The sequence below is a fragment of the Myxine glutinosa genome, chromosome 12, assembly GCF_964187855.1.
Source record: "Myxine glutinosa chromosome 12, kmMyxGlut1.1, whole genome shotgun sequence".
Lineage (NCBI taxonomy): Eukaryota > Metazoa > Chordata > Myxini > Myxiniformes > Myxinidae > Myxine > Myxine glutinosa.
In genome coordinates this window covers 35550364-35563095 of record NC_136272.1, presented here as the reverse complement: position 1 = coordinate 35563095, position 12732 = coordinate 35550364, and the positions used below count along the sequence as shown (strand labels likewise).

Genomic DNA, 12732 nt, shown 5'->3' with positions numbered 1-12732 from the left:
ACCTCCAAGCAGCTCGGCTCCTTCTCCGACCTCACTTGCTCCGCCTCCTTTTTCCTCTTCTTCTTCCTCTTCTTCTTCGTCCGGTTCCCGATCCGGTTTCCGGTTTCTTTTTAAAACATTAACTTTTTTTTAACCTTTTGAAAACAGTTATCTCTATTTCACCGAAACGATAACAATAATCGTACATGCAACCAAAAATGTTTACAGTGGATGAGAACCACAACAACGGAAGTGAGGAATCCGTAACACTTCCCCCCCTCAAGAAAGAAAGTTGGAACACAGTGAAAACTTTCTTTGCATGCAAAAACTCTTTTAACAAACAAAAGTAAAACTCACTCCCAAATGATCAATTCACGTGAGCAACAATAATTAATATTCCCCAAAATAAAGCAACAAAACTTCCAAACAACCTCCAGGAATTTCCAAAGTTAGTTCACTCTGGATAAAGCATCAGCGACGACATTGTCCCTGCCCTTTATATGCTCAATTTCCAAGTTGAACTCCTGCAAAGCCAAACTCCATCTCATCAACCTCTGATTTTTATTTTTCATTTTTTGAATGAAGGTTAAGGGGTTGTGATCAGTGAAGACTTTTGTAGGAAAGGTAGGAGTTCCTAGATACACCTCATAATGCTGAAGCGCTAGCAGGAGAGCAAGGGTCTCTTTTTCCACGGTGGCATAATTTGCCTGGTGTTTGTTAAACTTTTTGGAATAGTAGCACACCGGGTGATCCACTCCATCCTCATCTTCCTGTAATAGAACTGCCCCAGCCCCCACATCACTTGCATCAATGGCCAACTTGAATGGTTCTTGAAAATCCGGGGCTGCTAGGACAGGAGAGCTCATTAATATCGCTTTGACGTGGGCAAAGGCAGCTTGACATTTGTCATCCCAAATAAACTTGGTCTCTTTCCTCAGCAAATTCGTTAAAGGGGCTACCACATCAGAAAAATTCCTGCAGAACCACCAGTACCAACCAGCCATACCCAAGAATCTCATAAGCTCCTTCTTCCCTTTTGGAACTTGGAAGCGATCAATGGCTTCTATCTTGGCTGTCACTGGTTGCACCTGACCCAGACCTACTACATGGCCTAGGAACACCACCTGTGCTTTCACAAACTCACTCTTAGATAAGTTGATGGTCAACCCTGCCTCGGTCAGTTTCTTGAAAAATGCATGGATTTGTTTTATATGATCTTCCATGGTCATGGTGTGGATGATGACATCATCCAGATAAGCATCCACCCCATCAACGTCTGCAATAAGCTTATTAATCAGCTGTTGAAATGCAGCAGGCCCGTTTTTCAATCCAAAGGGAAGAACCTTGTACTGATACAACCCATTTGGTGTGACTAAAGCCGAGATTTCCTTGGCTCTATCAGTAAGAGGAATCTGCCAATACCCTTTCAGCAAGTCAAATTTAGTTAAAAATTTAGCTGGGCCTATTTTATCAATACAGTCATCAATCCTCGGGATGGGATATGAGTCGGTCTTGGTCACTGCATTAACCCGTTTTAAATCCGTACAACAGCGAAAACTGCCATCGGGTTTTGGAACCAACACACATGGTGAGCTCCATTCACTGCTGCTTGGTTCGATGATGTCATTCTCCAACATATACAGAACCTCCTTCCAAAGATACTCCATCTTCACAGGGTTCATCCGATAGGGGTGCTTCACAGAAGTGGCTTCCCCCACCTCAATATCATGATATACCAAGTCAGTACGACCAGGTACATCTGTGAACAAATGTGCAAACTCAAAAATTAGGCTGGACAGTTGTCCTGGTTGTTCCCTCGTCAAATGACATAATTTCTCATCTAAATGACTCAACACTTCCGAGTTCGTCAATCTGGGACAAGCCTGGTCATCAAAGTTATCAAACTTCACACCGGCCTCAACCTCTGGATTCTCTTGCACCCCGACTACAGGCACGACAGGTGAGACAGGAACCATTTTTTCCACAGGCTTCCTCTCATAATATTTCTTCAGTCGGTTGACATGACACAGCTGCCGCTTTTTCCATCGGTCGGGAGTTGTCACCACGTAATCTATTTCATTAACCCTCCTTTCGATTGCATAGGGACCGAAATATCTAGCCTGTAGTGGCTGACCTGGAACAGGAAGCAACACTAACACTCGGTCCTCAGGACTGAAATTTCTTATCAGAGATTTCTTGTCATGTCTCACTTTCATTTTATCCTGTGTCACTTTCAAGTTTTCTCTCGCAACTTCACAAGCCTTTGCCAATCTGTGCCTAACCGTTGACACATACTCCACCACTGTTGACTGTGACTCCTCATGTAGCCACTGTTCTTTCACCAATTTCAATGGTCCTCGCACTGAGTGTCCAAACACAAGTTCAAAAGGACTGAACCCCAATGACTCCTGAACAGATTCCCTCGTAGCAAACAACAATAAGGGTATTCCCTCATCACAATCCTTTTCACATTCAAAACAGTACGTTCTGATCATCTATCTATAATTCCAGTAATCTCTGTCTGTACGTTTGTACGTTTGTACGTTTGTCTGTGACCGCTGTTTCTCGACAACCACGGGTCCGATATACTTTTAACTTGCCAGGTATATTGCTGGGGACCCGAGGATGTGCCTTTTCAAGGTTTCATATTAATCGGACAATTACTTACCGAGCTATGTCCAAAAAACGATTCAACCAATCAGAGAGCAGCGAACGATCGCGTGTGCCGAACGTGGCGGGCACACTCTGCCTCGGATGGCACATTTGAGAGCGTATTCATTTATTTCACGTTTGCAAACTATGTTGGCGTTAAACTATGTTTTACAACTAATAAAAACGAATTTGCGATTCATTCGCTTTCCTGCGCGTTTGTGCACGCGATGGCGATTTCTTTACCAAACTCCGGAAGCCGTTCGCTTTGGACCAAACCATTGCATGTAAATAGAGGGGGGGGATTGTCACCACTCGCAAGCCGTTCGCTTTGGACCAAACCATTTCATGTAAATAGAGGGGGGGGGATATAATTTTAGATATAGATATAGTACGGGCATGCCCTAGTATTCTTCAATGTCTGGTGAAACCTTTCCAAGGCCCCTTGGCTCTCGGGATGGTAAGTACTTGATCTTAGTTTGCTCCACTCCCAACAGGTGTACCACTTGCTGAAAAAGCGTTGACATGAAATTGGAACCCTGATCAGACTGGATGACCTTAGGTAGGCCAACCAAAGTGAAAAATTTATCAAGGCCTTCGCAATAACTGCCGCAGTAATTTCCTAAGAGGCACTGCCTCTGGGAACCTTGTGGAAGCGCACATGATGGTCAGCAAATACTGATGTCCAGCCTTAGTTTTAGGTAAAGGGCCGACACAGTCAATAATGACTCGGCTGAATGGCTCTTCAAAAGCTGGAATTGGTTTTAAAGGTGCGGATAGGACTTTCTGATTAGGTTTTCCCACCAGCTGGCAAGAGTGGCAAGATTTACAGAACTCCGCCACATCACGTCGCAATCCTGGCCGGAAAAAATGTACCAATATTCTGTCACATGTCTTGTTCACTCCAAAGGTGCCCGGCCAAGGGTGTCTCATGCGCCAAACTCAATATCTCCTTCCGGTACGGTGGTGGCACCACAATTTGGTTATGAACTTTCCACTCATCGTTTGCTGGCACCTCCGGTGGTCTCCATTTCCTCATGAATATTTCCCCTTTCATGAAGTAACCAACAGGTATCTTCATAGCCTCTTCCTCTGTAACGGCTTTACCAATTAAACTCCGGATCTCCGAATCTCCGTGTTGTTCTTCAACAAGTCTCTTTCGGACCAGCACCGTTTGTTCAACCTCGTTCCCAGATGTCTCCGACGGACACTCCATTTCCTCTTTTGAATTTTCCTCCAATAACTCTAAGGAACCCAAATCCACATCGCCTTCCTTCTCCTCCTCTTCAGAGCGCTTCCTACCCATAGCACGAGTCACTGCACAGGATGGAAAGATACCCGGAATCTCCTGCTCTAACTGTGCGGTGCTATTTTCCATACTGGGCTTTTCAACCAACATCGGATTACCAGAAACTCGACCACTGGCCAAATCAATCCCGATAATAAAATAGATTCCCTCTACAGGAAGAGTGGCTTGTAACCCCACAGTGACCGGTCCTGACACCAACTCAGACTCTAAATGGATGACATGAAGAGGAGCTTTAACAGAGCCACCAACCCCCTGTAAAAGAACACTAACACCAGTTGCCGTCTTCTCTGATAATGGAAAAATGCCCTCAAGCATCAAAGATTGATGTGCTCCTGTGTCCCTCAATACCCTAACAGGTCTCTGGTTCGTTAAGTCCCCATCCAGTGACACAAACCCCTCTGAAATAAAAGGTTTGTAACCCTCTTGAACAAGGTCGTTCTGTGATGCCGTAACTTTGGCATGGGAATCTTCACAAGGAACTGTCCTCCAAGGACGATTTCTCGCAATGGCCAACGCATTCGGAGTTGTACTAGTCTGACTCCGCTCCTGATTTTTCCTTTTCAGGGCGTAACATTGGGACATCAAATGCCCAGGTTTCTTGCAAAAAGCGCAAGTAGGCCCGGAGGAAAAACTCGTGGTCTGCCTCGGGCCCCCCGGAAGATAGGTATGTCTTGGAACTGCAGTCTTCTGATACCTAAAAGTCGCGGTATCAGATTTGTCCCCATAGTCCTCTCTAGGCCGCCTCCATGAATATTTGTTCTCCGAACCTGATTTTCCGTAACTCCCCTGGCTAACTCTAGGTGGGAAGTTAGGTTTGTGGAACCCCATCCTGTGTGTTGAGGCATAGTCATCTGCCACGGTTGCTGCCTCATACAACTCTGGTACTTTCTTCTCATCCAGATGTACTTTAATGTCCACGTGGACACACTGTTTGAATTCCTCCACCAAGATCAATTGTCATAACAGGTTGAAGTCTTTCCCAATCTCCCTCGAGTCACACCACCTATCAAACATGGTTTCCTTCATTCTGGCAAACTCCACATGGGTCTCACTCTCCCTCTTCCTGGCATTCCTGAATTTTTGCCGGTAAGCTTCAGGGACCAATTCATCGGCTTTGAGAATGGTTTTCTTCACTATCTCATAATCTGCACATTGGTCAATCGGTAAAGCCGAATAGATATCTTGAGCTTTACCCACCAGAACACTTTGCACTAACATAGTCCAGGACCCCACAGGCCATTTTAGCATTTGAGCCACCTTCTCAAAATGTAAAAAGAACTTGGCTACATCCTTTTCATTGAAGGGTGGAACCAGCCTCACATGCCTACCAACATCCCAAGAGTTCTCACTAGTTGTCGAACTAGCCGACATGGATACTACTTCTCTCCGTTCTCCCAGTAATTCCAGCTCCTTGAGTTTAAGTTCCTTCTGATACTCCATGTCAAGTTCCTTTAACTCCCTTTCGGCTCTCTTTCCTCGGCTCTTTCCTCGGCTCTTCTCTCCTCGAGTTCCTTTTCAGCTCTCCTTTCCTCTGCTCTTTCCTCTGCTCTTCTTTCCTCGAGTTATCGTTCCTGTTCTGCTCTTTCCTTTGCTCTTCTTTCCTCGGCTTCCTTTTCAGCTCTCCTTTCCTCTGCCCTTTCCTCTGCTCTTCTTTCCTCGGCTTTCCATTCCAACTCTTTTAACCTTTCCTGGCTCTGCAGTTGCATCTCCATTTTCCGGAACTCCACATTTTCTTTTTCCTCGGGTAACCAATCCAAGGCTACATCTTCCCATGTTTCTTGTCCCACTAGAGACTCCACCACCAATGTCTGCATCTCTGCTTTCTTCATACTAACTCGGACCTACAAGTTAAAATATTTGGCCAATATCATGAGTTCCGATCTTTTCAACGCCTGGAACTGTGCCTCATTAGGGGACGCCGCAAACTTTTCTGCGTCAAACACCATGGTGACTATCAGTTAGCACCTGTTAACCTTCACACAAAAAAAATTCAATTTTTTGAAAAATTTGGGAATGTCAGAAAATTCCAAATTTGGGAATTTTGGGAATGTTAGGGAATTCTATCCCGGACAAGGCCCCCAATTTCTGTTACGTGCTCCTCCCCAAACCCCGGTCACATTGTACCTCCGAGCCCCGAGAGGAGTCACGGCAGAAAGATGTGTTATTCTGTGTGTCAAAGATCAATGGTGAAACCACACCAATTGTTCCCAACAAACAAGTATTGTATTAAGGTCACACAAGAATAACAGCAATAACAATATTAATCAATTGTTCAACCAACATATCATTCCTATGATGGTACCATCAGTTTCGTACAATATAACTCACTGTGTTCCAAGTGAGCGAAAAGAACATTCCCAATGTCTCTATCCCGGCTTCAAGCCAAAGTCGATCCACACTCCAGTGATCGTCAGAACGATGCTGTATCGAGACCAGAATCCCGCTCGGTTGACAGTCACACTGCCAAAGATGGGCAAAGGTACCCTCAAGAGGCGACTGGGAAATCACACCTTCGGGTATGGACGTTCAACGGCTCACAAACGGCGAACCGCAAATTAACCTTCGGGTATGGACGTTCAACGGCTCACAGACGGCGAACCGCAAATTCCCACTCAAAATCCACGTTACACACACACACCAGATTAACGTTTGGATGGTTGTGAAAATGGTTGAAGCGAGGTGAAGAACCTGGAGCGAGGCGAAATCCGGCGCGAGGCAAAATGGCCAACTGCCCGTACTCGAGACGTAACGGCACTCCAATGATTCTCTTCGGAATCAACCGCAAAAACCTGTCACGCAGGTTTATCTGTCACAGCGATAACAACTCTGTCGCAGGAATCCCTTTCCCAGGAAACCCCAAAGTTCGCTTGTGACCCCCGTTCGCCAGCGTTTGCTCCAGACCTCCAAGCAGCTCGGCTCCTTCTCTGACCTCACTTGCTCCGCCTCCTTTTTCCTCTTCTTCTTCCTCTTCTTCTTCGTCCGGTTCCCGATCCGGTTTCCGGTTTCTTTTTAAAACATTAACTTTTTTTTTACCTTTTCAAAACAGTTATCTCTATTTCACCTAAATGATAACAATAATAGTACATGCAACCAAAAATATTTCCAGTGGATGAGAACCACAACAACGGAAGTGACCAAATCCGTAACAATGGCAGTCCGATCCTTTTGTGAGAGGTCAGATTGCAGTCTCTTGACAGTTGACCTGTGCAAGCAGTCATAGTCGATGGTATTGAGGTTTGTCCCTCACAATGGCCCAATGGATACCGGCTTTGAAAATAACACGATAAGAGGAGCAAAAAGGGACAAAGGAGAAAAAGGAGAGCTTGGATGGAAGGTTAGTCATGATCAGGTTCAGGAGAGAGGACCACAGGTTGCAGAAATATGAATTGGAAAGTTATTTTGGAATTCTGAGTTGGGAATTTTATTATGGCTTGCAATGACTCATACGTCTGCATTCATATAAACCATGCGAGCATTCAAGTCTCCAAATAATGATGGCAAACGCATCCTAAATTTAACATCAATTGGAGGGATGGAACACTTTGCGACGGACTAACCTGATCGTTTATAGTCAGGTCGACATTCAAACCAATATTAACTAGAACGTCACTCAGTAGTGAGCATACCTCCACTAGGTGAACAGTTTACGTTTTGTATCCCAGAGTAGACCAGAAAATCACAATACAAAATCACATTTAATCAAAATCATCCATCCACAACCTTTTGAGATATCCTGCTATGTATCGTTTTTGGCCCTATCTCCCAAATGGTGAAGAATCACTTAAAAAAAATTCTAGTCGCCGGATCGAATCCAGATCTTCACCAAAATTTAATCATGTCGTTCTTGTCACATACACTACATCTCTGCCAAATTTCGTCCGAATCCGTCCACAACTTATTGAGATATTTTGTTCACAAACAGACGAACAAACAAACACAGGGGTGAAAACATAACCTCCATCCACCTTTTGTGGTGCAGGTAAACAGCCCAGAGGTAAATACGAGTATACTACCTCCGCACCGTCTTGTCGAGCATATCATAATCTTATGGTATTTTAAATAAATTCAAAATGCAGGACAATCATGTCGGAAGTCAAACATTGTAGGCTTACCTCATCAATCCCAGTCAGTGAATACGCATGCCCCTTGACAAGTTGTGTTGAAGTGATGGCTTCTGATTGTTCGGAACCCGTGACCTGCAAAATGTTTATTTTGGATGCTGAGTTTTACACTTGCAGCAGGATTTACAAAACAATGAGCATTTGTTTATTGTGGCAAACATGATGAGAAAAAAAATCAAGAAAAATTATTATACAGACTCAAAACTGAAGGCACCAGCAACGATTACAGGTCCAAACCTTTCTTTGGACCTTTGGACCTTTGAACCTTATAACTTTCCCCTGAAGTACTGTATTCTTCGTATATTATACCTTTTTCTTCTTCTTCTTTAAAAGGTTGCTTTCGACTTGCTCACCAAATCAATTCATCCCAAAAAAAAATTCCATCTCTTACAGTTCCTCTTTTCTACATTCCCTAAACTCACCTGCATTACACCCCCCCCCCCTCCCCCCCCCCCCCCCCCCAGCGTCCTTAAACGTATCTTTGACTCGAAGGTCACAAGAAACTCATTTTGCAATAAATGTTCGTTTCCCATTAATCGCACACGATCGAAAATCCAATCTCACCCCTCCACTCCAAATCTTCCCCATCACCCCTCCCCTCCAAAACTTCCCCATCACCCCTCCCCTCCAAATCTTCCCCATCACCCATCCCTTTCAAATCTTCCCCCTTGCCCCTCCCCTCCAAATCCTCCCCATCACCCATCCCTTTCAAATCTCCCCCCTTGCCCCTTCCCTCCTAAACTCCCCCCACACCCCTCCCCTCCTAGACTCCCCCTCGCTCCTCCCCTCCTAGACTCCCCCCTCACCCCTCCCCTCCAAATCTCCCCCATCCATTTCAAATCCCTCCCCTTGTCCCTTCCCTCCTAAACTCCCCCCTAACCCCTCCCCTCATAAACTCTCCCCTCGCCCCTCCCCTTCAAATCGCCCCATCCTCATTTCTTCTCCATTTCCAACCTCTCACCCCTCCTCCTAAAAAGTGTCCTCCCCGCTTCTTCCCCCTTCCACCTCTCACCTCCATCTCCCCCAACCTCCTGCCTCACTCTTCCCCCTCCTCAAATAACACCTCATTGTGCCTCACCCAATCACCATCAAACCCTTTGTCCGCCCCATCCTTTCCTTTCTCCGAGCTATTCTGAAATCTCTGACACACCTTCAACAGCTCTCCCTACCTCTTCCTCCTCTTCCACATCTTACCCTACCCCTCCTCCTCCCTGTTCTGCATCCGATGCTCCCCCTTCCTCTTCATTAACGGTATGGACCTCAAACATCCGCGGCCTTTGTTCAAACTTAACTGATCTCTCCATACAGGTTGCTTCTGACAAACCAGACGTGATCTGCTTAACAGAAACGTTCCTCCTTCATGATGTCTCTGATTCCTTAGTATCTCTCCCGGGTTACTCCCTCCTCCGGTATGATAAACCTGAGCCTTGTCCTGGAGGTGGGGTTGCTATCTTTATCAAAAACTCTCTTTCTCACTCGCCCTGCACTGCCCTCTCTCCACCTCACCCCCAGGAATACCTATGGCTACGGCTTCCCCTTCGCTCCCACCTCTTGTTCATATGTGTGTTGTACCGTCCACCAAACAGTGATGACTCCATCTACATCTCGCTGTCTGATAATATGGACCAACTTCTATCTACTCATCCCAACTCTCTCTTCCTCATATGTGGTGATTTCAATTGTCACCATGCCAGTTGGCTGGGTGTGGGTACCTCTCTCACCAGCCATTGCTCCTCAGCAAAGGACTTCTGCGACTCACTGGGACTGACACAATCTGTCAATTTCCCTATCTGGATCTCAGTCAACGGAGCATCTTCTCTTCTGGACTTGGTCATGACTAACTTCCCTGAAAATGTCTGCTGCTCTTCTTCTGCTCCAATCGGCTCATCTGATCATGTGCTTGTTAAAGTGGACATCTCTCTGACCATTCTCAGAGAGCCTCCTCAGCGTCGACGAGTCTGGCATTTCACTCAGGCCAACTGGCACGGTCTTCAAGCAGCCATCAATCATCTGGACTGGTCTCCCATCTCTACCACCTCTGACATCAACTCTCATCCTGGAAATTCTTCCAAAGCAAGTTGCTCTCTCTCATGCACAGATTTATCCCATCTCGTCTTCTGTTGTCATACCCTTCCTCCCGTCCATGGTACACGGAATCTTGTGGTGAGGCTGTTGCCCAGAAACAACTTGCCTTCGTCTCCTGGAAAGCAAATCCAACGGAAGGAAATCTCATTTCCTTTCACTAAGCCCGAAACAAGTGTGTGTCCACTCTCAGGAGAGCCAGGAAACAATATCTCTCCATTCTCAAGACCGAACTCTCTTAACTGTCTCCCTCTTCCAAATCCTGGTGGCGTCTGGTCAAATCTGTTTCTGGTGTTTGTTCCCCCTCCATCCCCTCCCTTACCTCAAATGGCTACACAGCTGACTCCGCACGTGAAAAAGCTGAATGCCTCAACTCTGTGTTTGCCTCTAAATCTTGTGTCCCAAACCCATCCCTCTCTGTACCCACCGTACCCAGTCGTACCCAGCTGCTCCTGGACTCTGTGTCCTTTCCTCCTGACAAGGTGGAAAAGTTTCTGTCAACCCTCGACTCTAATTCTGCAACTGGACCTGACGGCATCAGCCCACGGGTTCCTAAAATCCTGTTCTTCCACTCTTTCACAACCTCTCTCTGTTCTCCTCACCCTCTCTTTTGCTCAAGGTCATCTGCCATCTGCTTGGAAATCAGCCAACATTACCGCTTTATATTTTTAAAAAGGTGCAAAAACAGAGCCTTGCAACTACAGATCAATCAGCCTTCTCCCAATTATCAGCAAAGTCATGGAATCCATCATTGCTTCGGATATGAAATCTTTCCTCTTCTCCAATGGCTTGATCTCTGATCATCAATTTAGTTTCAGACCAGGTCACTCTACTCTGGACATGCTGCTTCTGCTGTCTCAACAATGGATGGAGATCCTCAATGCCAAACAGGAAATTAGAGCTGTCTCCATTGACATATCACATGCCTTCGATACGGTCTGGCACCCCGCTCTGCTCACCAAACTCTCCTCCTTTGGTATCCATGGAAATCTCCACGCATGGCTGGCGGACTTCCTCTCTAGTCATAGTCAACGTGTGGCCCTGAATGGGTTTCTCTCATCTCCTTTTCCTGTTCAGGCGGGAGTTCCCCAAGGCAGTGTTCTGGGCCCTGTGCTTTTTCTGGTCTTCATCAATGATCTCTCCGACTCTCTTGAAAATCCTCTCTATCTCTTTGCTGATGTTTCCACTCTCTGCCGCTCCATTCCTCATCCCTCAGATCGGCAGTCTGCAGCCTCCTCACTCTCTGCAGACCTGGACAACATCACAGACTGGGCAAACAAGTGAAACATATCTTTCAATCCTGACAAATCTCACACTCTTACGATGTCTCTCCGAAAAGACCGACTGGACAACCCTCCCATCCACTTTCTGAATAATCCTCTCCAAGAAGTTCTGTCACTCAAGCTTTTGGGTCTCACTATCTGCCATGATCTTTCTTGGAAAAACCACATTTCAAATCTGGCCTCCAAAGCCAGTCGCCGACTGGGCATCCTCCGTCATGCGAAGTCCTTCCTTGGCACACCTGAGCTCCTCACCACATACAAGGCTTTCATCCACAGCTCAATGGAATACTGCTCTCCCCTCTGGGCTGGTGCTCCTGCCTCACACCTAGCTCGTCTTCACGCTGTTGAAACCAAAGCGTTCAGAATCATTGGAATCTCCCGTGACGAAGCTACCTCCGAGGGCCTTTCACTTACTCACCGCAGGCAGGTTGGTGGTCGTTCTGTCTTCTACCGACTCCTCTCCGGCCTTGCTCCTCCAGCTCTCTCTGGGCTCTGTCCCACAAATATTCCGAAAGGTCGCACAAGATCTGCCTGCAACCCTCTTATGGTTAAACTGCCAAAATCAAGACTCTCTGCTCACCTTCACTCCTTCATTCCTCTTTTCTCCCGCCTCTGGAACAAACTCCCTCACTCTCTTCAATCCCACTCCTCCCTCCAGGTCTTTAAAACAGCTGTTCACCACCATCTCTTATCTTCCCACATCCAAAACCTTGATCTTTTCTACCCCCGCTAATTTCACCCCAAATCCACTTTTTTGAAATACCAACTTCTTTCCTGGAAGTCCTTGGTGTCCTTGTGTTTATACTTCTCCCACCTCCCCCCCCCCCCCCTTCCCAAGCCCCCTCCCCCCAAGCCCTCTCCCTCCCACACATTCCCGATGTCCCTGCTCTCAAATGTTGTGTTTATGTGCTTCCCCTTCTCTCCCCATCTTGTCTACCGCTCCCCTTTTTATATACTTTGTTTGTTTGTCTGTTTGATTTGTTTGTGTGATAAATGTTAGCTCTTTCACGAGCCTCGATTATGTATACCAAAAAAACCCCCCAAAAAAAACCTGTTATGTTCGAAACAGCATTTGGTCTTCACCTGTACTCTCAAGTCTTCTATACTCTCTGGCATCCAGCCTTAATTTCGAAGTTGTCCTCTTTCGGTATTCAGCGATTTGGTATTCATCCAGCCTGAATTTCCTGCCTTGCTGCTATTGATGTGGTCGAAAATAAGGCCTTCTCCATCATTGGAATCTCACAGAATGTCTGTGGCCTCTCTATTTTATACCAGCTGTCATCTGGCCTTCTCCTTCTGCCTTCCCCAA

At 46.2% G+C, this 12732-nt stretch overlaps 1 protein-coding gene across 7 annotated transcripts in view; it reads right to left on the bottom strand.

Annotated features, from left to right (window-relative positions):
- Positions 1-12732, bottom strand: part of LOC137437957 (calpain-1 catalytic subunit-like) — a 111632-nt gene that overhangs the window by 76143 nt on the left and 22757 nt on the right. For all 7 annotated transcript variants that reach the window (XM_078766721.1, XM_078766715.1, XM_078766716.1 and 4 more), the window contains one exon: positions 8050-8133. In XM_078766721.1, the coding sequence (XP_078622847.1) occupies positions 8050-8133 (84 nt within the window). The remainder of the gene's footprint in view (positions 1-8049; positions 8134-12732) is intronic.